This window comes from Peromyscus leucopus, chromosome 5 (assembly GCF_004664715.2).
Source record: "Peromyscus leucopus breed LL Stock chromosome 5, UCI_PerLeu_2.1, whole genome shotgun sequence".
Classification (NCBI taxonomy): Eukaryota; Metazoa; Chordata; class Mammalia; order Rodentia; family Cricetidae; genus Peromyscus; species Peromyscus leucopus.
The window spans coordinates 106,595,930-106,621,266 of NC_051067.1; the positions used below are offsets into that span (position 1 = coordinate 106,595,930).

The 25,337-nt window shown below is 43.8% G+C and overlaps 1 protein-coding gene and 1 pseudogene across 2 annotated transcripts; one reads left to right on the forward strand and one right to left on the reverse strand.

The window, feature by feature from the left end:
- Positions 1-10,181: 10,181 nt before the first annotated feature.
- LOC114681098 lies at positions 10,182-10,569 on the reverse strand (annotated as a pseudogene).
- Positions 10,570-14,515: 3,946 nt separating this feature from the next.
- Positions 14,516-22,338, forward strand: LOC114681092 (acylcarnitine hydrolase-like). 2 transcript variants are annotated; one of them, XM_037206179.1, is made up of 13 exons: positions 14,516-14,678; positions 15,277-15,487; positions 16,635-16,776; positions 17,444-17,577; positions 17,659-17,917; positions 18,528-18,626; positions 18,851-18,991; positions 19,111-19,191; positions 19,773-19,917; positions 20,274-20,411; positions 20,789-20,861; positions 21,292-21,496; positions 22,281-22,338. In XM_037206179.1, exons 1-12 carry the CDS (start codon positions 14,603-14,605, stop codon positions 21,476-21,478), a joined length of 1,686 nt encoding a protein of 561 aa, XP_037062074.1. In that variant the 5' UTR covers positions 14,516-14,602; the 3' UTR covers positions 21,479-21,496; positions 22,281-22,338. The 2 variants fall into 2 exon arrangements, with proteins under 2 accessions (XP_037062074.1, XP_028710213.1); XM_028854380.2 differs by lacking the exon at positions 22,281-22,338 and having other exon boundaries at positions 21,292-21,693.
- The last annotated feature ends 2,999 nt before the right edge of the window (positions 22,339-25,337 follow it).

Here is a 25,337-nt window from a genome sequence, read left to right on the forward strand (position 1 = left end):
GCTGGCTTTCTGGAGCCCACTACCTATCGGGAACACTTTGCTCAGCCTTAAAGCAGGGGGAGGGATGGGACCTGCCTCTACTGAATGTTCCAGGCTCTGCTGACTCCCCACGGGAAGCCTTACCTTCTTGTAGAAGGGAATGAGGGGTGGTTGGGCAGGGGGAGGCTGGAGGGGCAGGAGGAGGGAAGAGAGGCATCTGTGATTAGTTTGTAAAATGAATAAAAATTTCTTAATAGAAAACTATTTCCTCATGGCCACCATTGCCAGACAATTAGAATCTAAAAGGCTAATTCTTAACTTACAATAAGCAAAACAAAAATTCTTGTCAAATTATGCTATAATCTATTTTAAACCTTCATATATATATATATATATATATATCCTAATTTATCTATCTATATAATTTCTGCAACATTCCTATCTTTCTTATTTTTATAATCTTCTAATAATTAACTCATAATGTGAAATCATATCCTTTTTCTTGATTCTTAATTTTCAAATTTGCATTTTATATCTACAAAAGCATTAATATCTTCACTACAAAATAAGGAGAAAATCTTTCCAAAATCATTTGAGGGTTTTTCTTTTATACTTTCACAATCTTGGTCTTTAACTCCATCTCTGGGGTCCAGTTAGAACATCCTATTCAGCCATTTCATCAATATTAATACTTTCAAATTTAGAGGTTTTATATTGCTTTATTCATCTTATTTCCTTTCCCAAACATCTCAGACCAACAGTATTTGAGGGCAAAAGGGAAGAAATCAGTAAATCCAAAAAACACCATACAAATGATTTTATTTTTTAAGTAATAAAACTAAAGGAGGAAATGGGGCTGTGTCCATCCAACCAGAAACTGGAACTTTGTCACACAGTTTTTTGAGCTAAGCAACAGTCATATGCTCTCTTTAGCTAAGTTATGAGAACTCAAACTTTGTCATGCAGTCTCCTTAGCCAAACAACAATCATATATTCCATTTAGCTAAGTGGTGAGTTGTGCCACCAAAGTTCTCATCAACTTTTTGGAACATGAGTATTTTGTTTTGTTTTGATTGTTTTTTTTGTGATCAGGTTCTTTCATTTCCTTTGCTAAGGCCCTGAAAGCAGAATTGCTCAATCAAGTGTGTGTTTAACTTTTGAAGAAATGGCAAACCTGTCTTTCAAGATGACTACATTCATGAATGGAAGCACAGGATCTATGAACCAAAGGCTGAGGGGCCCCCAACTGGATCAGGCCCCCTGAATGGGTGAGACAGTCATTTGGCTTGATCTGTTTGGGAGGCAGCTGTGCGTTGGTGCCGGGTCCTGGGCTCGTTGCATGAGTTGGTTGTTTGAATCTTGGGACTTATGCAGGGACGCTTGGCTCGGTCGGGGAAGGGGGGGACTGGACCTGCCTGGACTGAGTCTACCAGGTTGACCCCGGTCCTCGGGGAGACCTTGATCTGGAGAGGTGGTAATGGGGGGTGGGCTGGGGGGAGGGGGAGGGGGGCGAGAGGGGAGAACAGGGAATCTGTGGCTATTATGTTGAACTGAATGGTGTTGTAAAGTAAATTAAAAAAATAAAATAAATAAAAAAAATAAAATGTGGTACATATACACAATGAAGTACTACTCAGCAGAGAAAAACAATGACACCATGAAATTTGAAGGCAAATGGATGGAACTGTTATACTGTTATTATACATGCTACACTATTTTTTACTATAACAGTTTTACTGTATGGATTTTACTGATCCGTGATCATAGGAGATCCTTCCATCTTCTAATATGGTCTTCAATTTTTCTTCAATGACTTGAAGTTTTTATCATACAACCCTTTCACTTGCTTAGAGTTACTGCAAGAGATTTCAGTTTGATAATATTTTTGCATTCTGTGTTTATGACAAAAATTGTGGTTTGGGTATCAGAGTAACTGTGGCTTCTTAAATGAATTGGACAATGTTTCTTTTGTTTCTATATCGTTGAATAATTTGAGGAGTATTGGCATTAACTCTCCTTTGAAAGTGTGGTAGTATTCTACACTAAAACCATCTGGCCCTGGGTTTCTTTTGGTTGGGAGACTTTTAATGAATGCTTCTAATTCACTATGGGTTATAGTTCTTTTTAAATTGCTTATCTCATATTGATTTAACTTTGGTAAGGGGTATATATCAAAAAAATATCCATTTATTTTTTGGTATAATGCAGGTTTTCAAAGTATGTTCTTATGATTCTCTGGATTTCCTCAGTGTCTGTTATTATGTCTCCCTTTTCATTTCTAATTTTGTTAATGTGGATCTCTCTAATATGCATCTTCTCAGATAGTTACCAAACATTTCACCCAAACACAAAGGATATACCTTCTCAGCACCTCATGACTTTCTCCAAAATTGACCAATATTACTTAGACAAAAAACAAGCCTCAAATAATATTTTAAAAAATTGAAATAACACCCAGAATCCTATCTGACTGCCATGACTTTAAGCTGAATTTCAACAACAAACTCTTATCCAGTATCATCCACAAAGGGCCTCTATATGAAGGTTCACCGGGTAACCTTCCCCCAAGTTATGCTACATAGCAGCCCAGGATTAAGAGGACACACCAGGTTGTCTAGTTAATAAAAATAAAATGCTTCCACAATTTTTATCTTGGGTATCCTCCATAGTCCAGTCATTCCTGGGGTGTGTGAGAGAGAGGGGATGGCACATCTTTCCCTAGTAGGGGCTGAAAACATAATACTCTCTGAAACACAGAGAGTGTTAGATGGAGATGCTGAATCTATAGAATTCTTTACTGATTGAAGGAAACAGGTGAAACCATATACCATGCCAGTAGGAACACTGCAAACCACTGAAGAGAAAAGTCTACTGTACTGGTCTTGGATGCACTAGACTTAGTGGCTGGACAGAGGAGCCAAGGTCAGCCAGTCCTCAGGTGTCCCTAAAGCCTGAGGTTGCTTACCACATCACCCAGGAGTTCATACTGGGCTGTTTCAGAATTTTTACCCAGTATTCTTTGTGTGTCCTGGCAGTGTTCCCTGGGATTCTGAACTCCTGTTCATAGGCCAGTATCTCAGCTTTATCATAGGCTGTGAGAGCCCAGAGAGTCCCAGTGTTAGAAACAACAGGACCTGAAAATGTTTGTTTGTCAGATGGATATAAATGTCTCTGAGATTGATGTCAGTGGGAGCTTGCACTAGTGTGTGTACAGAATGGAAAAGGGATATATAGGAGATGGGCACTTAAGGAAACCACACAAAAATAGAAAAATACGATTTAAATGATATCATAGGACAAATGGACTTAACAGTTACCTACATAAAATTCCATCCAAACACTACAAAATACACATTCTTTTCAGCAGGCCCTGGGACTTTCTATAAAATAGGTAATATATTAGAATACAAAATACAGCTGGGCGGTGGTGGCACACGCCTTTAATCCCAATACTTGGGAGGCAGAGACAGGCAGATCTCTGTGAGTTCGAGACCAGCCTGAGCTACAGAGTGAGTTCCAGGAAAGGCTCAAAGTTACACAGAGGAACCCTGTCTCAAAAAAAAAAAGAATACAAGAATACAAAACACATTTTGACAAATATAGAAACATTGATAATGTGTCCTATTTTATTACAATGGAATAAAATTACACACCCACAGCAAGAGAAACTATAGCGCACACACAGTCTCATGGAGATTAAACAAAACACTGTTGAATGATGAATGTTTCACTGAAGAAATTAATGAGGGAAAATAAAATTCCAAGAATCAAATGAAAAGGAAAAGGAAACAAATGCAAAGCAAAAGAGATCAGTCAAAATCCCAAGGGAGATATGACAGGCCATAGGGTGGGCATCTGCAGGCCTAAGTCCCAGGGTATAAATTTCAAATGTTGATGCCCTTCTCCATCTGTTTTTTCTCCATCTGTGGGATCCTCTGCACACACCTGCTTAGCGATCCAGAATCTCCAGTGTAGCCTTCTGCTTCCTGCTCCCCACTCCTTCACCCATGCTGGATCTGTGACAAGAGAGTTACCATGATTTGGGGTGAAGTTTGGGGTGAGGGTTACTGATATTCAGAATGACTTCAGAGTCCATGCTGTGCCTTCTGAAGGGGAGAGCAATAAAAAAGCAAAATGATAGGTGGCTTTATCAGCTTGATAAGCACAGGCTCTCTTCACCACTGCTGGTCACTGCAGGTTTCCTGTGACACTATCTTGACTGGCCCATACAGGTCCCACCTATACCTTTTGGGTACAAATTCCTACCTGGGTGAGGCCCACAACTGCTTCCTGTTGAGAAACAAAATATATCCCACAGCAGCAAAAACTCAGACCAAGAAGCTAGCTGAGTGATTCTCAACCTGTCGGTAGCAACCACTTTGGGTTGGGGTGGGATACCCCATATCCCACATATCAGATAATTACATTACACTTCATAACAGTAGCAAAATTACATGAATGAAGTAGCAACACAATGATTTTTTGGGTTTTTTTCTTGTTTTTACATCCTAACCAAAGCTTCCCTGCCTTCCCATCTTCCCAGTCATCCCCCACCTTTCCACCTCCCACCCCATCCACTCCTTCTCCACTGTTTCTGTTCCTCTTCCACCAAGCTTGGATGAAGTAATCCTGCAGAAGGAATGGGTCTCAAAAGCAGGCAACAGAGACATCCCCTGCTCTCACTGCTAAGAGTCCCACATAAAGACCAAATCAGACAACTATAACATATATGCAGAGAGCCTAAGTCAGTTCCAAGAAAGCTCCCTGGTTGTCAGAAACACAATAATTTTATTGTTCGGGGTCACCACAACTGTCTTAAAGGATCACAGCATTAGGAAGGGTGAGAACCACTGAGCTAGCTGACCATGCCACTGAATTAACTTCATGACTTCCTGAAGGCCATAGCTTGTGGACTTCTGCTTCTCCTCCTGTGTGTTCAGTGTGAGACTCTGAAAGGGGAAGATGGGAACAGGGTCAGAGCTGCAAACCTTTGCAGAGTCAGAGACTGGGAGGGCAGGAGGCAATGGATCTGGGAGGGAGGAGCTTATGGGGATGACAGACAGCAGTGAGGGTAATGTATCCACTAAAGCCCACAGGGTGGTCCTGTGGCACACACAGGGTCAGTGATGACTGAGGTCACTTAGCACTTAGGGGAAGAATAGTGTGCTGGGCCTGGAGGTCAGAAGACCAGGCATATAGTCATGAGCAAGTGGACAGATGAGACATTTCCCTTCTCTATGTATGGCTGTTGTTAGACTGTGTTACTGATGCTGAGGACTCTTGGATAACAACGAAACTATCAACATCTTCATGACATCATTGGGTTCCTATGACTCACCACTTAGGTCAGAGAATTATCCAGGTACCCCCCAAAAAGACTCTGGAAAGTTTCCTAGCCCAAAACTGAACTATAACTCTAACTTCACACCACACTGCTGAAATGAGAGGCCCAGGTTCCCTTCCCAATGTGTCTGACCCTGGACAAAGGTACAACTTGGCTTCTAGGGCAAAGAGAATGTGGTCTGGGCCTGCAACATTGTCTTCCAGCCCTTATCAGAAGCTGAGCCCAGAGAGTACAAGGACAGGGCGTGTGTACAAACCTTGATGCCTCTTATTTCCAGACAGTCCACTGTGAACTCTGACTAATTCCTGCCATGCCCCAGTTGGAGCCATTCTAAGGAAGCCACACTTCCCTCAGCTTGTGACCATTGTCTGCAGTTTCCTGGGTTCTACTGGTCACCCAGCCATATAGGCAAGAAGCTCTAACATGCTCATTCATGGCTGCTCTTCTGAACAGTCTTGGTTCAGAATTTTGAACAACAGACAACTATAAGAAGGCACAGAGTTATATCCCATCCTCTTCTATGGCACCTGGAACTGCCTCATCCACAGGGACATCAAGGTAACAGTGTCGAATACACACTCCCCAGGATTACCTAAGCAGGTAGGGGTGAGTGGGTTGTGGTGAAACGTGCCCTATAATCCAGCACTGTTGAGGCAAAGGAAATACAAGGCTGTCCAACTGAAGTCTGGCAATTTGGCAAGAATCTGTTCATACAAGAAAATCTTGTGGATGTTCAGGCAATGAAGGGTTGCTCAGGCACATAGGCTCAGGAGGCTCTATCCCTTCTTCAGCATCTCTAGGTGGGTGATGGATACTGGGGAGGAAAGAGACATTTCCTTTAGTGATATTGCTATAAATTAACTACCCATACTCCTGTAAATAAACCATCACCCAATTAGTTAATATAACCAAACTTATTGAGTGATCAACAATAATGAAAAAGACAACAAAGAAGAAGAGTGACTAGTTAAAAGCAGAAAGGAAAGGGGAAAATTGAGAGTAATAGGGGAATGAATATAAGCAAATGCCTCATCCACATGTATAAAAATGTCATAATGAAACCCATTATTATGTGTCATTAGCATATGCTGAGAGAAAACACAAGAACGCCTACACAAGGTTTCCGTGCAGATTATCTACATCAAGGCAACATTCCTTTTGTAGACAGATGTTTTAAAGCCGGTATTAAAAGAGCTTTCATTGTGCTGCAGGCCTAAGCATGCTCAGCTTTACTCCTCTGCCAGATGTAATGCTACAATGCTCTGGAAACCTCACAAGGAAGACAGTAAACCTATTTACAGTACCACATCCCTGATGGACTTCTATCCAGTGCACATCAGCAACCACACACGATCCCATTCACTAACAAAGAAGAGGTTTCTTTTTTTTTTTTTGGTTTTTCGAGACAGGGTTTCTCTGAAGAAGAGGTTTCTTAGCATGTAACTGCAGAAGGCTCTAAAGTCTAAAGTATATGGCTACTGTAAAAGGGAGGCCCTCTTGAAAAGACAGCATCCATGCTTGAGTGTGTCTTGTCCTCTCCTTGGATGCCTCCCTTTAATCCTGTGCTGCAAACTTGCAAACATCTCTTCTTTTAAATGCCAACTCTGAAAGAAGTAGACTGCTAAGGAGAAGAGCCCCTTAGATCTGTTGAGCTGTGTGAAAATCACACATAGATTTCTAGGGAGCAGCTCTCCTGAGTCATCACTCAGGCTGGACTGGCCTTTGAGTTATCCATGCTCCTGTAACCAACCTTTCTCCCAGACACCACACCCCAATAAACTCATTGGTTACCCAAGAAATAAAAAAGAATGCCAGCTCTGCTTCATGAAAATAAACAAAATCAAAAAGAAGAAAAGCATGTGCATATATATTTGATTTTCACATAGTGATTACAATCTGATCTCTTCTTGCTTTAGGCGTTTCCACCCTCAGACTGAAAGACACCATCCCATTAAATGACAATTCAGGGGAAAGCTGCTCTTGAAGGACGAAACGTCATGGTTGTGCCAGGGTTGAAGCAGGACCACTTCACCAAGTGGTGTCTGTGTCTGTAACAGTGTCAGCCACCAGTTGTGGACACAGTGAGCTTCATGGACAGATATACCACGCAGCAAGGTGTCCCATGTAGGCATCCAGTCACTGAGGACAGGGGCTGCGTTTTTACCTTGGGAAGTTGTAGACAAAACCCTCTGATGCCTGTACATGCTGCTTGTCTGGCCTCACTCATATCAGTTGGCACAAAAGACACTGATCCATGAGGATCAGATAGGGAAGCGCAACTCAGAAACACCAGGCTGATTTGAAGCTTAGGTCTGCCAAATTCTACAGTGTCAAAGCATGATGCTCTGTGAGGCAAGGTGCCAAGGAAGTGGAAGCTTGCAGAGATGACAAACCCAGAAGGGCAAGAAGGGCTTCACTGGACACCTCCCTGTACTACTGGGCATGGCAAAAAAATGGCTGCCTAAGGAGTGAATAGCATCCAAGGCTCCCACTCTGAGACAGAGAAGAGTTAGCATCCTTGTGATGTCCATCATCAACTTCACTCAAATAAGAACTTGCATATCCTAGGTTTATTAGGATCATTAGATGAAAATGGTGATTCTTGCATGTTCTACCCTGGACACCATGGGGTAGACAGGATACAGCACAGCCCGACTGAGGTGCTGGGAGAGGGAAGAGCAATTCCTCTGAGTGCAGGAGAATGGCTGCATGATGCTTCCACTGCAGTCTGAAGGCATTAGTGAGCTCCTCCTATAAACACCCATCTGGGACTCACAGGACACTTTAATATTTCAATAGCTACATTATTTCTAAAGAGCTTCATTATTAAATGATCTGTATGTAATAAATCTATCTATTTATCTGCATACCTTGGTCATTTTGAGCACATGCATGAGACATTGTAATCATGTCCATTTCAAGTGTGAGGATGTTTCTGTCTCTCAAAACAGTTACATCTCACCCCTTTATATTAACTATAGTCGTGATCCATGTTTCCTGGCAGCCAACTAATTAATTGCATTCTGGTGCTGAAGTTTGGAAGAGAACTATAATTAAGAAATTTTAAACCCCTTGTATACTATCATGGGAATGAATTATTTGCCTGAGGCACAAGGAGGCTTGACAAGTCTCACAGACTCTTCCACTGTGACAAACAGGTAGAGCCGTGATATTTTTTATTCCCATTTTCATCTCCATCTTCCCTGAGATTGTCTGCACAGTGAATGCCCTCTCACCTTGTCCTGACCTGCTGACTCTCTGTTCATCTTGTGAGCTCCTGGCTCTGCCTGCAGCATGAGGATAAGAAGGACCATAGAGGTGCCTGGGGAAGTGCAGTGTTCCAGGGAACTGAGGAGAGTCTCAATGGCCATAATCCATACCCCTCTGCCTCACATAGGTTGAGCATTCTCCTTAGCCAGCAAATTGTACCTAACTGTCCCCATTGTCTTTAGAATCATGTGAGGAGGTGGGATGGCTCCTATGCCTATCACTTTTCAACATGGGGAAGTGAGAACAGTTTCATACTGGCCACAGTGCACACAGTGTACACTGTGATATTTGCAGACCACACACAATTGAGAATGTTGAAATTTTTCTTCTCTCATATTGGAAGAATGAGCCAGTCCATCCCTGCATAATTATTGTACAGTTGCTATCCGTCATGTCTGGGTGTGAACAGATGGACTCAGACAATCTGGTTACTACCTGAGAGGCAAAAGAGAAGAAGGGATTCTGTCTTTTATTGAATAATGGTTTTGTGAGGAAAGGGGACCAATGGGTATGGAGTAAAGAGACCTTACGATTCTGAAACAATTACCCCATCTCCATAACCTTTTGACCTTAAAATCTTCAAAGCAAATTAGGAACCAGAATCAGTTACACTAAGTGTGAAATCTCTTGAAATGGATATGAGAATCATGGAATAAATTAATAAGTGTGGGATAATTCACTTTTTAGATATAAGAAAACCCAAAGTTAGGTCTGGAACCTGATTTTATTCCCTCATTTTGAATGGCCTCAGGTCTTCAAGGTCGTTACTGAGTTTGGTGACCTGCGGATAGAGGAAGCCATGAGGCACTGCAGACCCCCTGACCCTCCAACTACAGTTTTAAGAGACCATGGCAGAATTCACCTTCCTGATCCCTGCCCTACAAGAAGCATATGTCCATGTGTGGGAAGAGTCTCGAGGAATGATGGGATCAGGTGTGCACTGTTTTACAGCTCCAAGCTACTGTGGGGTTAGAGGTCAAGTCCTTCTACCACAGCCTATGCTCCCTCCTGTACCCACCCCAAGTAAGCATAGTACCAAGTATAGGTGCAGAGAGCTATGCCTTATATTATTTATCCATATGTCTATCATCTATCTATCCATCAATTATTTATTTATTTATTTATTTATTTATTTATTTATTTATTCATGCATTTATTTTTTCCAGGCATCATGTTTATTGATTTCCATTTGATCACTCCAGAAAGGAATCAAGAGAGATTGGGTCTCAGCATCACCACCTCTCCCAGATGTCAAGAGCTTCCAAGCATGTACAGTTAGGTACAGTGGCTTTATCTTCTGAGAGAACACCACTGCAGGTATGAACTGGAGAGAGTGATGAGAACAAGGCCTCTGGCCAGGTAATGGGGCAATGGTCACTTTCCCAACCCAGAGTGAGGCAAGATGAATCCACAGATTGTGAAAGAGAGTTTTGTTTTCTCTGCCAGAAGACAAGGGTCCAAGGCAAGAGTTCATGGCATCAGCCAACTCCCCTCCCTGAAGGTCACAGATCATCACCACCCTGGCTGGCATAGAAGAAATTAACCAGAGCAGGTCATGCAGTGACCAAGGCTGGAGCAGCTGGCCAGATCAGCCCCATTTGGCATTCCATCTCCTGCACAGTCTAGTGCCTAGGGACGTAGGAACTTCTCTGCCTTTAGGAATGAACTTCAATGAGCTGCTAAATATTCAGAATCAGGATTGTCCCCACTTGGAGCCATCATTCAGGAACTCATGGCCAACCCAATTCCACACTTGCTACAAGATACCTTTAAAACTTCAAGTTGGTTTTTCTCAGGGTGTTTAGTCACACTATCTGCAAGATGGTTTCAGTGAATGCTGTCCATGGAAATGATTGTGCATACTTTGAGCAACTGGAGAACAACTCATAGCCACACTTGATACACACATAGACACCTGAATCAAAGCAATTCTGAAAAACTTTGCCTCTGAATAAGCTGCAGAATGTCAGGGTCATGACGAGATAAGCTTCGTGTATTAATTTACTGATTTTTTTTCCAAGAAAGTGTCTCACTATGTAGGACTGATTGTTCTAAAATTCACTTCACAACCAGCATGCCCTGAAACCCAACACAGTCCTTCTGCCTAGAGGCCTAAGATTATAAGAATGTGCAACTACTTCCTGGCCTGGGAAAACTGGTACCCAGTCCTTCTTTAATCTACTGTTTTAAACCAATAGAACATCCCTATCAAAGTAATGGTTCTTGCAATGCCCTCTCCAGGGGGCAGGAGAGAAATGAGAATACTCTTTAGACTGGACTCTACAGCTTGGCAGAGACAGGACCCTTCCTTTATGCACAGATGAGCTGTGTCTGATACTTCCACAGGAACCTGAAGGCATTGCTAAGCCCCTGCTGTAAATTATAGAGATGGTGGAACAGGGAATGTGGCTAAGGGGTCTATATACATCTTAAAATCACTTTAATGGTAGCATTCTGAGGTCTCTCTGTCTGTGATAGCCCTTACTAAAAAAGCCACTCTAATGTAAGGACATCTGAGCAACACTAGACCTGCAGATCAGCTGGAAAGATAGCAAAAGGGACAGTTCCTTCCTCTGCATGTGAGTGCAGCTGCTACAGAACTCTGGATAACAATGAAAATAATGCATTCCTGCTGCCAAGTGGCTCTGAGGATGTCTCCTTGTTGACCAGAGATGTGCATGGGCACCACTCAAAGGGGCATGGGCAATCTTTCTGGTCATGGTGGGGATAAAGAAACTCCTACCTTTGCCAGGGAGTGAATGAACACACCATAATCCCAGCTCTCAGGAGGCAGAGGCAAGAGGATCTCCCTGACTTGAGGCCAGACTGATCTACAGAGCAGTCCCGGGACTGCCAATGCTATACAGAGAATCTCTGCCTAGAAAAACAAAACAAACAAAGGAAGGAAGGAAGGAAAGAGAGATAGAGAATGTGAGAGAGAGGGAGAGGGAGGGAGGGAGGGAGGAAGGAAAGAGATAGAGAATGGGGGGGAGGGAGGAAGGGAGGGAGGGAGGGAGGAAGGAAAGAGATAGAGAATGAGAGAGAGAAAGAGGGAGGGAGGGAGGGAGGGAGGGAGGGAGGGAAGGAAGGAAGGAAGGAAGGAAGGAAGGAAGGAAGGAAGGAAGGAAGGAAGGAAGGAAGGAAGGAAGGACCTGTAGGTCTACTGTGTTTTGTACCCTCTGAAGCCCCTGAACCATGGAGTGGTGTGAGAGATGGGACTTCCTACCCAGCCATGTAAGTTCTGGGACCCAGAGAACTTACAGCCCTGAGGTGAGAATGTGCTCTGAGCTCTGGGCCAGAATGAGGTGCTTCTTTCATCCCAACCCCACAGAGGTCCTCTGTCTGTGATTTGTAGTCTGCCATGCATATTCAGATACATGACTAAGGTTTCTAACAGAACAACATTGCCAGTCTCCTGGGTCAGGGACCAGTACCTGTATGGAGTGTGAAGATCTTTGGTGTGTCATGGGTGTGAGGTAGGAGAGGCTTGTCTAGCAGAAGATATCCCTATCCTTGGCACCTTAATGGATGACTTCTCAATGTGTGGAGTATCTTCCCGTTTTCCATAAATCCTCCTGAACCATGTCTCTTCTGTGTGTTCCATGTGATGAATTTTCATTTAATTTCAACTCTTAGAGCTCTCTTTGTTAGTATTGTACTTAAACTGCTCACATCTACCAATTCAACGTGTCTTGTATTTTGTCATTTGCAAAGATACCAAATTGTCTTCAATATGCCTTTTGCTTCCCCAAAACATTTTCTTTAGACCCAGGGTCTTGGGACAACCCTTTACCTTTAACCAAGACTCCTTTTTCAGTCACTGCACTGAGTCCAGCCATAGGTACCACGACATTTGCACGAATGTCAAGACTCCTGTTGTCTGTCCTGGACACCAGGGCACAGATGAGGGGAATGCTAAGCAGAGGCTCAGCAGCTGAGCTCATGGATACCATCCCCCATCTCAAGAATCCCTCCCTGCCCTCCTGCACTGCTTTCTGTTGCTGTAGTTTGCACCTGCTTATGGTTTAGGAACACTGTAGCTCTTCCTGTCATGTCCTATAAGAGGAACCACTGGACAAGAGCTGCCATCCAGCATAATGTCCTTGAGATTCCCTCCTCTCATTGCAGAGTCTCAGCTCCATTTACACCTTAGTAGCTGCAGCCCGAGTCACTTCCATGTTAAGACTCTTCTTTGGTGGGGAGAAGTCATGTTTCTTGACTCACTATGTAGTCCAGGCTGGGGTCACATTTACCACCTTCCTACATAAGCAGAGGGCCAACTAATCCATTCTCTCTCTCTCTCTCTCTCTCTCTCTCTCTCTCTCTCTCTCTCTCTCTCTCATCTCTTTTTCTATCTCTCATGCTCTCCCTACTCACTCCCTGCCTTCCTGCACAGAACAGAACCTGAACGTCTTCATTTCACATTTTTACTGTGGTCATGACCATCATCAACACAGGGGCTCTGAGTGATGGTGCAGTGAGTAGCAGAGCACACAGGGATTTCCCTAGCTGAGCTACAAACATGTCTTGGCTTAAGAAGCACAGGGATGTCCAAGATCCATTGGGAATTTGGTTCTTTCTTTCTGAGATTATAGAACAGGAAACTTCTCAACTCTCATGGTCCAGCAGTTCCTTTAGTTGGGAACTTGGAGTGGACAGAACACCTGCAAAGAAAGGCTAAGACAGGACAAGAGTGCATTGGAGAGGTGACATGGAATTAAAGGAGCCCTTGTTGATTAGAGGAGGCAGGAAAAGCCAAGCTGTGCTGTGCCGGGGAAACAGCCAGAGAGACACCAAGGAAGAAGTCCCACAGTGCCATGATGTGGGGCTCTAGACTATTATTTAGATAATAATGAAGATAATTTGAAGCCAAGGTCAATTCTCAGGTGGCACTAAAGGCTGTCTGACACTGATCCCTATACCACTTCCTCTAGGAAGTCAGTCTGGACTGAGTATGGACTCCTGATCTTGCATTCTTTAATATATCCTGTCAGCATTTTATTGTGATTCTGAAACTTCTATTTATAGACCTATATTTCAGGTTTATCATAGTTCCTGAGACATCAGACTAACCCCAGTGTTGGAGCCAGCAAGTCCCATTAAGTGTTTGTCATATGGTTACATATAATTTTAATCAAGAGGTTGTAAGAGAACTTTCCTCCAACCCTGATGGCCTAAGTTCCACTTTGGGCTTCATATGGTGGAATTAAAATATGGGCTTACTTAAATCATCCTTTTTCCTCCATATGTGAGCCACGGCCTGGGAGCATACACACACACACACACACACACACACACACACACACACACACACGTAGATGAGCATAATAAATAAATAAATGCAAACAATTAAAAATATTTGTTAAATGCATAAATGACTGTGAAGTTTATCTTGGCAGGACCTGGCCACTAGAGGAGACATATCATGAGGGTGGTGTGAATAGGGGCTGTGGACTTTAAAAGCACCAGAATTGCACTGTGTTTTGATCAAACAACTATGACCTAACAGGGAGGTGTCTAAGTAGGCCCTAAGGTCATTGTAGGGACCAGGGACCCTGGAAGCAGGCTTAGTAAACTGAGTCTTCAAAGCACAGAGGAGTCTTGAGGATGAAGGTCACACTCAGAGCTCCTGCATTTACCTGTCTCTCCTATGACATCTTGAGTGAGTACTTACAGAAGCCCTCTGACTTCTGTTACAGCTCTTTGCCAAGGAGTGAGGACAGGGTTCCTAGAATCCTAGAAGAGCTTCAGAATCCATGGTGTGCCTTTCCAGGAGGCCAAAGAGGGAACAGAAATAGCAGAAGTAAATTGCCCTGCCTCCTGGGCATTGGCTCCTCTCACTTCTGACTAATCAGTTCTCCTACAATGAGGACTTTGCCCCACCACACCAAGTTCCCGCCTACATCCTTTGGACTTAAACTCTTGCCTGGACAAAGCCCACAGATTCTGCTTCCTGTTTGTGAAACGTGATTGTCCTATACTGCAGCAGACTCGGGTCTGAGAGCTGTCATGCCACTGAATCAACTTCATAGCTGGCTGAATGCTGTGGTCTTTGGGCTCCTGCTTCTCCTCCTCCATGTGCAGGGTGAGACTTACTAAGCTGGCAATGGGGAATGACTAGAGTCAGAGCTGCAAATTCTGCAAGTCAGAGGCTGAGTTTGTGGAAGGGAAAGCCCAGGGATGGGTGCTGAGGGAAATGATAGAATCCAGCAGATAGATAAAAGTATGGGAAACATGTGCCTCCCAATTTCCTGGCCAAAGCCCACAGATTTTGACCCACTGATAGCACATGGAGGGTCAGAGATGTCAAAGGTCACTTCATAGTGAGGAGACAGTTCAATGTAAAGAGCTCTGGAGAGTGCTAGACAATTCAAGGAAAAATGAGTTGAAGAAATTTTTCCCTCAGTATATGGCTATGATTGCAGCTACTGCTGACCTTTGGGTAAGAATGACAATAATCACAAATTCATGTGGCCAAATGACTGAGTGTGTGACCTCTTTGGCCAGAGAAATGTTCTGACAACCTTCAAAGGGGTAATAGAAATGGTTCCTGGCCACAAGTGATAGGCAAGCTCCAACACTCACACCCACACACAGTTCTTCTGCTGTGTGTCCTGGTAACACACACAATCTGCTGGCAGTGGATTGCATAAGACTAACCCTGAGAGTGTCTCTCCACCCAGGTCAGGACTCATCAGAGGCCAGTCCCATCAGAAACACAAACACTGGCCAGGTCCGTGGCAGCCTCATCCAAGTGAAGGACACCAAAGTTGGTGTTCATAGCTTCCTGGGAATTCCCTTTGCCAAGCCACCCATAGGACCACTGCGCTTTGCACCGCCTGAAGCCCCTGAACCATGGAGTGGTGTGAGAGATGGAACCTCATATCCAGCCATGTAAGTTCTGGGGCCAGAGGGTGTCTGGCACTGAGGTGAACAGTTGCTCTAAGCTGTGAGCTATGCTGAAATCTTTTCTCCATCTCAAGCCCATAGTAGATTTCCCTCATAGTGCAGGAGTGCCCCAAGTGTTTTTCTGGTGCATGGGATAAAGTTGAGTAGAACAACTGTACCACCTTTTTGTCAGTGCTGGGCACCCACAGGGAGTTAGATGCAGGTATTGTAGGACAGAACAAATGTAAAATTTTTCACAGATTCAAATTGAGCCCAGTGTTCTCTGCCACAATGGGAGGAATCCCTAGGCATGAGTTATGTGACCTATTAAGCAGAGAGTGCCTCCTGAATCCAGTAGAATAGACTTCAGGTCCTGAGGAGTGCAGCATTATGGATACTCACTAACCCCATCCTCACAGTCACTGTAATAACCTATAGGGCCAGTGCACTAACAAGGGAGCAAGGATATGTAACTAATTTCCTCTGGAGACAGTGTAGGAAAAAGAAGTTCCCTGAGAGTCTGTCTGTACATGGGATGAAGGATTTCTCACTGCCCTTTGGGGCAATAGTGTCCACCAATTCCTCTAGTACCTGTGGATACAATCCTCCAATATTGCAATCTTAGTTTGTTTTCTGTTGCTGTAATAAAATACTGACAAAAGCAACTTAGGGGAGAAAGCTACTATTATAGGCTCCAGATTACAATCCATCATGGGGGGGGGGTTCACGGTGAAGGAAAATTGCAGGAGCTGGTCACATCACATCAACATCAACATCAGGAACAGAGAGTAGGAAAAAATTATATGCCTTCTAATGCTTAGGTCACTTTTCTATTATTATGTAATTCTGTGAATGCCTCCACATACAGCCAATCATCCCCATAGAGACACCTAGAACACTCTATATCTGAGACTTAGGGAAAAACAACATCCAAGCCCAAGCCAAATGGAGGACTCCTTAAACATCTGGCTCCACCCCAGCTTTCATGGAGCCTGTGGCATTTACCTTGGTGGGAAGGAACTTAGAGAGAGAATGGGTGTTGACAGGGCATCACAAGGAACAGGAGCCGAAGGTGACTGAGAAAAGATCCAGACTCACATTTGGTTTTAACCACCATAAAACCCTTGGAATATCTGTCTGCTATTTCCATCAGGTGTCTGCAAGTTTTTGATATGATGAATATAGAGGGTAGGGTGGATATGAAACAAATCCTGCCTCCCATCTCTATGTCTGAGGACTGCCTGCATCTCAACATCTACACACCAGCTCATGCCCATGAGGGTTCTAACCTGCCTGTGAGTGTTGGGCCATGATCAGTTTGGGGACAGGGTATGTTTTTCAAGATGATTAGAAGAGGAAAAGCAACCTAAGCTCCATTGCTGTGTGAACTCTAGTTGAAAAGCCTCACCCTGTTTGTGTCAAAAAAGAAAAAAAAAGGCCTTCTCAGCCACACTATGCAGCTAATCCTGTGTAAGGTACACATAGCGCTAGAGCACTGCATGATCAAAGGCTCTGGCTCTTTGATAAAACCAAAACTCATTCTATAAACTGAGCCCTGCAGAACCACTTGCCTGCTCAAGACCAAAGCATTGATGTCATTCATTTGTAGTTTTGGATTATCTGTTGTGCCGATGAGAGTTGACGATCCTTTTCTATTTTAATCTGAAAAGATGTCCATGGAGACAGCCCCTCTTTCTTCCACTATGAAGAGCCTGAGTAATAATGACATTACTCTATACATAGAGCTTTGAATTCAAACTGAGATACATGGTGAGGACAGGGACTAGATATACACTGATGGGGCTACTAGAGGGCCCTGGCCATGACCAAGAATCTAAAGTCCTGAGGATTTTTATGTATTTGTGTAGCTGCAAAGAGGCACAGCAGTTGATACTCCAGTAAGCAGTCCTGCAGAGGTTGGGCTGGCTAGCAGTTTCATGGCATCTCTCTTGACTTCTCCAGGTGATGGTGTGGATTCATGGTGGTGGACTGGTTGTAGGCATGGCTTCCATGTATGACGGATCCACTCTAGCAGCTATTGAGGATGTGGTGGTTGTCAATATCCAGTACCGTCTGGGTGTACTGGGCTTCTTCAGGTGACTCCAGGGCTGGGCTATGCAATGGTAGCTGAGAAGAACCTAGACAGCCCTGTGATCCACATCCCTTCCTCTTCTCAGCACTGGAGACCAGCATGCCAGAGGCAACTGGGGCTACCTGGACCAAGTGGCTGCCCTACGCTGGGTCCAGCAGAACATAGCCCACTTTGGAGGCAACCCTGACCAGGTCACTATTTTTGGCGAGTCAGCAGGTGGCACAAGTGTGTCTTCACTTGTTGTTTCCCCAATGTCCAAAGGACTCTTCCACAGAGCCATTATGCAGAGTGGAGTGGTCCTGCTACCTGACCTTATCTCTGACACCCACAAGATGGTCTACTCTGTAAGTGCCCTCAACCATCATAGCTCTAGTCTGCCCCCTCAGTCTTCACCTTCTGGTATTCTGGCATTCTGTTCATTGGGGAAATAAGGACAGGAGAAAATAGTTTTCTTCCCAGTTATTTCTCAGAAATTTAGGAGTAGCTTCCACTTACATCTATTTCATACTGTGTGAATATGTTATTTGACCAGAAAACTGCTCCTAGAAACTCCCATCATTAGCAATTAGGAGATGGTTCAGTGGTTTTTTTTTTTAAAGTGTCTGGAGTGCAAGCCTGAGGACCTAAGTTCAAATGTCCTGAATTCACAAAAGGCTGGAGATAGTAACATGTATCTATAATTTCACTATTCCTGTTGTCAGATGGGAGACACTTATTCTTCTCTCATACACAAAACACAGAGAGGTGGAAAAAATAAAACTATCCTAAACAAAAAGAACAAGCATGCATACAGAAAGGGTACTTTGAATAGCTCTCACCTATGAGCAGTAGGGCAAAGGGAATGATTTCATACTTATTCCAATCGACACAGAACACACAGTAAGTGTGAGAATTAGGTGCAATTGCATTTAGTTGAAATTGAGAAAACTCTTTCCCTGCTTGTTTCCTTTACAGACAGTGGCCAACATGTCTGGATGTGAGACCACAGACTCAGAGAACCTGGTGCGCTGTCTGAGAGGCAAGAGTGAAGCAGAGATTCTGGCCATTAATAAGGTTCGTATAATTGTCTGTGTGGAAGAGCCTCATCACTCTTTGTGTTCTTTTAGTTCTGTGTTCAATATGAACACCAAGATAGACTGTTCCAAGTGTAGATTCCCTTCCAGAGTGAGCAGAGAACCCTGGAACTAGTGAGAAATGGGAAAATGGCAGCAGTAACTCAGTAGATATCGGCATATGTATTTCATTGACTTTCAGCATTGAGTTTTAATGCCTGTCAGGTTTTCAAGACCATTCCTGCCACCGTGGATGGAGTGTTTTTTCCCAGGCATCCCCAAGAGCTGTTGGCTTCTGTGGATTTTCGCCCTGTCCCCAGCATCATAGGTTTCAACAATGATGAGTATGGTTTCATTGTCCCTATGGTGAGTCTCTGTTCCAGTACTCTGGGAGTCTGGACACTCATGCTAAGCAGTAGAAACTCAATACATGTTTAATCCAAGTCCATCAGATCCCATACTTAACAGTGTCCTCTGCTTCCCAGGCCTTGGGCTCCTCTCAGACAATAAAGGAAATAACGAGAGAGAACCTGCAGGCTGTTCTGAAGAATACAGCAGCACAAATGGTGAGACACCTCTGGTCCTGTACAAATAGAGAGGTCCCTCATATCTCCTCAAAAAGATTCCTATTAATAAAGGTCAGTATGTGTCTCAGTTAGGGTCTCTATCGCTGTGAAGAGACACCATGACCACAGAAACTCTTATAAAGAAAAATATTTTATTGGGAGGGCTTATAATTTCTGGGGTCTAGTCCATTATTCTCATGCTGTGACATGATGCTATAGAAGGAGATGAGATTCCTACATCTTGACTCCCAGGCAACAGGAAGTGGTCTGAACCACTGGGTGTGGCTGGAACACATATCAGACCTCAAAGCCCAGATCCACAGTGACACACTTCCTCCAAGAAGACCATACCTACTTCAACAAAGTCATACCTCCTAACAGAGCCACCACTCTCTTTGGGGGCTAGTTTCTTTCAAACCACCACAGTATATATGTGTGATTCTGTGTGGGGTGACCTCAGAGCATAAGCCTTTTTACCTATACCTTACCTTATCCCAGGCCCTGTTCTTCCCATACCAAATGTTATTACCTACCTAACCAACAACATGCCCAACCTCATTCTTCCTGCTCTCCTGGTGTAGATGCTGCCTCCTGAGTGTGGTGACCTGCTAATGGAAGAGTACATGGGGGACACAGATGATCCCCATGCCCTCCAAATACAGTTCACAGAGATGATGGGGGACTTCACGTTTGTGATCCCTGCACTCCAAGTAGCACATTTTCAGCGTGAGTACATCTGTAACAAGGCTTGGGGGAGCAGCTCACAGGTGTGGGTCACGGGTGAGCACTGTGGAGCAGTGTGGTATCTAGGTTTTTTCATATCTAGTTAAAGTGAGTGACATCTAGTTACAGAAGAGAAAATGTGTGACTGATACTCTGTTGACTCTTGAAACAACTCAACTGGAAGGCTATGAACATCCTTTAACCATGGTTTTTCCACAGCTAGTGCTCCAGCCTGGAGCTCCTCCCATTTAACTTTGATGATTCCAGGTAGCTTCATATCAAAGTATCTTGTTACCAAATATGTTTCAGAAGAACTTCAGGTGGGGGGCTACTAAATCACCATTTGTACCCACCTCCAGGTTCCTATGCCCCTGTCTACTTCTATGAGTTCCAACATCAACCCAGCTTCCTCAAGACTACCAGGCCACCCCATGTGAAGGCTGACCATGGTGATGAAGTTCCATTTGTCTTTGGGCCTTTCTTCTTTGGCATTAAAAGTGAGACTTCTTTATTTTCTTTGAAGTAAATGAGGTCAGAGATAACTGCCTGAAGTGTCCTGAGTTCTCAGTCCATTTGAGGAAACTTAGGCTCTGGGAGAGAATAAAATCAAATATATACCATATCATAGCCTAAAAAACTAACCGAGATTAGAATCTGGACACATTCCAGTCTAGCCTGTAATAGAGATGACAACACATTGGGACATGAATTCAATTAGAGACATGCATGGATCATGGATTCTGCATAGTGAAGACGGGAGATAACAAAGCTGATAGGTTTGGGTCTGACAACAGCTGGAACTGAGTGTGAAGCATGAGGTGGCAGTTGTGTGAGGTGACAAGGACTTCAACATTTACCTTCCTCATGGCTCCAGTTGACTTCACTGAGGAGGAGAAGCTACTGAGCAGGAGGATGATGAAGTACTGGGCCAACTTTGCAAGACATGGGTGAGAACACAACTCTCTTTCAACCCTCCAGGTGTGGATCCCTATCTAGGGCTCCCTTTTATGTGGTGATCTCTTTAGCATGCGTGGATCTTCCAACACATGATAGAGTTTTCTCTACCTGATAGCACCTTTATACATATACTTTCTAGCTATCAGATATCATCTCACAGTGACTTGGCTGGTGGGCCATAGTGATATAGTACTGCTCTTTAAATCTTGTTTCTTAGAGAGAGACATTAAATAGTTCAGGTTCCCTTCCCTCATATGGGCAGAAACTAGTGGGTGACACCTGTATCCCTATATCAGGAAACCTGTCCCATCAGCCCCTTTAACCACTGGCCTAACTGTTCCACTTCCCTGACCCAAATCAGGGGGTCAGACTTTGGATCAGAGTGACCTCACCCTTCCCCACTGGCTGGCATATCCACAGGAACCCCAACATTGAGGGTCTACCCTACTGGCCCATGTTGGACCATGATGAGCAGTACCTGCAGCTGGACATCAAGCCTACTGTGGGCCGAGCTCTGAAGGTCAGAAGGCTGCAGTTCTGGACCAAGACTCTGCCCCAGAAGATCCTGGAGATACAGGGGACTCAGGACAATCACACAGAGCTTTAGCATCCTGTGTGAGGAATGGTATGTGGGGTTTCCTGCTGATGGGGTCAGCTTGAGGTTGCCAATAATATTGAGAAACCTGGGTTGATTCTAACATTCACATAGCCTCTGCACTTATCTGTTCTACATTTATCACAAATCCTGTGCATGTGACTCTTTATCCTGCTGGATCATCTTCTGTTAGACCCACTCAATAAATGCTCCAATAACAGTGTGGATTTGTGAGTCCCAAAGTACCCATCTCCTTTCACACTCTACTGGTACGAGGCCCCTTCTAGCCTTCCTTCCTTAAGCTCTCATCCATGTGGTCTTCTTCTCTAAGACCAAAACCCTCTTTTTTTAATTTTATAATTAATTTAATTTTACATATCAGCCACGAATTCCCCTGTCCTCCCTCCTCCCAACCCCCCACTCCACCCCCCACTCCACCCCCCCATTCCCATCTCCTCCAGGGCAAGGACTCCCCTGGGGATTCAGCTCAGCCTGGTAGATTCAGTCGAGGCAGATCCAGTCACCCAGGCTGAGCAAAGTGTCCCAGCATAGGCCCCAGGCTCCAAAAAGCCAGCTCATGCACTAAGGACAGGTCCGGTCCCACTGCCTGGGGGCCTCCCAAACAGTTAAAGCTAATTGATTGTCTCACTTATCCAGAGGGCCTGATCCAGTTCCATGGGGGCTCCTCAGTTATTGGTTCATAGTTCATGTGTTTCCACTAGTTTGGCTATTTTTCCCTGTGCTTTTTCCAATCATGGTCTCAACATCTCTTGCTCATACAATCCCTCCTCTCTCTCACCGATTGGACTCCCAGGGCTCCACCTGGGACCTGGCCATGGATCTCTGCATCCACTTCCATCAGTCATTCGAGAGACCATGATAAATGAAGACCCCATGGGAATATGAAGAAGCAAAGTGCTAGAGATGTCCCCAGAAATCCACAAAGATACCTCCACAATAGACTACTGGCAATGGTTGAGAAAAAGCCCAAACTGACCTCCTCTGGTGATCGGGTGGCCAAACACCCTAACTGTTGTGACCAAAACCCTCTCAAAGTAAAGCAGAAGCTTTGGAAAATGTTGATGTAGGTTCTTAGAAGAACTCATATCATATGGGTGAGTTGTGTCAAAATCACATGCCCTCTCTCATCAGCTTCATACTTTTGGAGACCATAAAGTCCAAAGATACCAACAGGATTACTGTATTACCCAAAGATGATACCTTGTGTTTTCACTGATAGATGGGATAATTAGTAGTTCTCCTGACCCAGGTCTCCAATAGGCCTCACTCTTAATAACATCACATTGGAGTCTAAGTTTCAATATAGAAATATTACTCATAGATACTTTCAAAACACATTTCGAGGTTCACATATCAGTCACTGAATTTGGAAACATCCTAAAGTGTCTCTAGCAGTTGTGTTTGTATATGAAATGTCAATTATAATTTCAGTTAAGATATAATATGTCCATTCATCAGTATTGATTTCTTTTTTCTACCCCATGAAAGCCCATTCATCTATTCTATTCCAAAGTACTTATTGGCACAATTTTTTTTATGAGAAGTAGGATTAAGTATCTGTGATCTCCTCTAGCCTGGGACAGTATTTGCATGTGTATGTATATTTGTGTGTGTGTGTGTGTGTGTGTGTGTGTGTGTGTGTGTGTGTGTGTATGCATGCTCAAGCTAGCATTGCCCTTACCATCATCTAGCCTAGGCTTCCCCAGTGCTGGGATTAGAGACAGAATTCACTTTGACTGTCTTATTTTTCTAAGGATTTATTTTTATTTTGATTCATGAATATGTATATTGTCTATGTAAGTATATGCCACATATATTCTGGAGCCCTTGGAGTCCATAAGACAGCATTAGATCCCTTGGAACTAGAATTGCAAGTGGTTATAAGCTGATACAGGTGCTAGGAACAGAATTCAGGTCCTTTAGAAGCGGTATGTACTGCAAACTGCTGAAACATCTCTCCATTCCCCAACACCTGTTTGTTTTTGTTTTTTGAATGTGTGGTTATTGATTAGATAAGTTAATTTAGATCTTCACAAATTTTTATCAAAAAGCACCCATCTGGGCCTAGAGATATGGCTCAAATGTTAAAAACACTGGCGGCTTTTCAGAGAGCCCAGGGTTGACTCCCAGCACCCACATGGTGACTTCCAGTTGTCTATAACTCCAGTTTCAGGGATCTAGTTCCCTCTGCTAGGTTCTGTGGGCACCAGACATGCATTTGTGTGCATGCATGCATGCCCTTTTATGCATATGTGTGTATGTGGCTTTGTTTGTGTGTGTGTGTGTGTTTGTATACAATTGTGTACACATGTGTGCATGCATACATTTGTGTGCCCATATGTGTATATGAGGTTTTGTGCATGCATGTGTGTGTATGCATGAGATACATTTATGTGAGTGTGTATGTGGGACATTTGTGTATGTGTGTCTCTGTGTGTGTCCAGAAGAACCAAATTAATTACTTTGTGTCTCCTAGGGTCTGTATTTACTTCCAAAGTTTTGGTAGACATAGCAATGCCCACATTTGCATGATCACAGCACATCTGTGAAGGTGTTTGAATATGGGGTGAGTCCTTAGTAGCAGGGTGGGGTGTCAGAAGGTCCATACATGTACAATAGAGGTTCAATCTCTCATCTCCCTGAGCACTTGTCCATGTATGGGGGATTTCTCCTTATTTCCACAGTTTCCCTGAAACCTCATGGCTCCTATGATAACCCCTTTCTCCTTGATTGTCCATATACATGACTTTCATTCTTACCTCTTTACTGTCAGTAGATATTTTTGACCTTTCTAATTAATATCCTCCCTATTACTTTATATCATTATATAAAGGTGCCAAATTCTCCTCTAGCTTCATGAATTCTCCCAAAACATTTTCTCTCTGTCCTTAGGAGGCCTGATCCTTTGTGCCAGAGACCCTAATATATTCTACCCCGTTACCTCTGATCTGCTTGCCCTACAAGCCAGTTTCTCCCAGAATGGCAAACTCTCCCTTTTAAAATCTAGTGCAAGGAATACCAACCCCAGGACAGCCTAACCATTGAGGTCAAGGTTAAGATTGTTGATTGTCCATCCTGAAAACCATGTGTATAAAAGGATATCCTCCAGGAGGGCTGCTGCCAGATTCTCCCATTGCAGCCTGAGCTCATTATTGGGCTCCTGCTGCTAGTGATTAAGACACATCAGGCTGTTCAGGTAACAAAAAAAATCTAGTTCCATGTCTTTGTTCTTAGAAGAGCTGGGACAGTCCATCTCCAAAAGCCCAGCTGTTTCTTCAGAAGGGAAGTTGAGGGAAGAGAGAACATCTGCCTAGGCCAGGGATGGGAGCACAGATAATTTGAAGGGAAACACTAAATTGACATCATGCTTTGCTGACTGGTAAAGTCAGGCACAGCCATTATTATACCATGCCAACAGAAACATTCAAAGTATTTCCAACTTCATAGCATCTGGAATCAACTAAGAGACACACTTTTGGATGGGACTTGAGCATTTCCAAGGATTATTTGAGGGGAGAAGAACCTCCTCCACAGTGTGTCCCACACATGAAGAGGTCCATGTAAACAGCAGTGTTCCTTGCCTTCCTGCCTCTGCCTCTTCTTGGTGAATGCATCTAACTGACTCTGATGCTGATGCTACCATCCGTTGATGACATCAGACTCCAATATCTTCAACATTCCAGTGTGTGTTGAAGACTAGAGACCCCAAGAATCTTCCAAGTCTTCAATGATAGATTGGAACTATGGCACTGAACTTCATGGATTAAGCAACTACAGGTGTTCTGAGCCTCTTTAGGGTACAGATGGATATTATTAGAGTACCCAGCCCTTCTCATATAAATCAGTCACT

Bases quoted from the DNA above. Each gene is read 5' to 3' on its own strand.
- LOC114681092 (XM_037206179.1), top strand. From the start codon at position 14,603: ATGCCACTGAATCAACTTCATAGCTGGCTGAATGCTGTGGTCTTTGGG. The intron at 17,918-18,527 runs GTAAGTGCCCTC...TTTCCTTTACAG, and splicing joins CCCACAAGATGGTCTACTCT to ACAGTGGCCAACATGTCTGG. The intron at 19,918-20,273 runs GTGAGTACATCT...ACCCACCTCCAG, and splicing joins CCAAGTAGCACATTTTCAGC to GTTCCTATGCCCCTGTCTAC.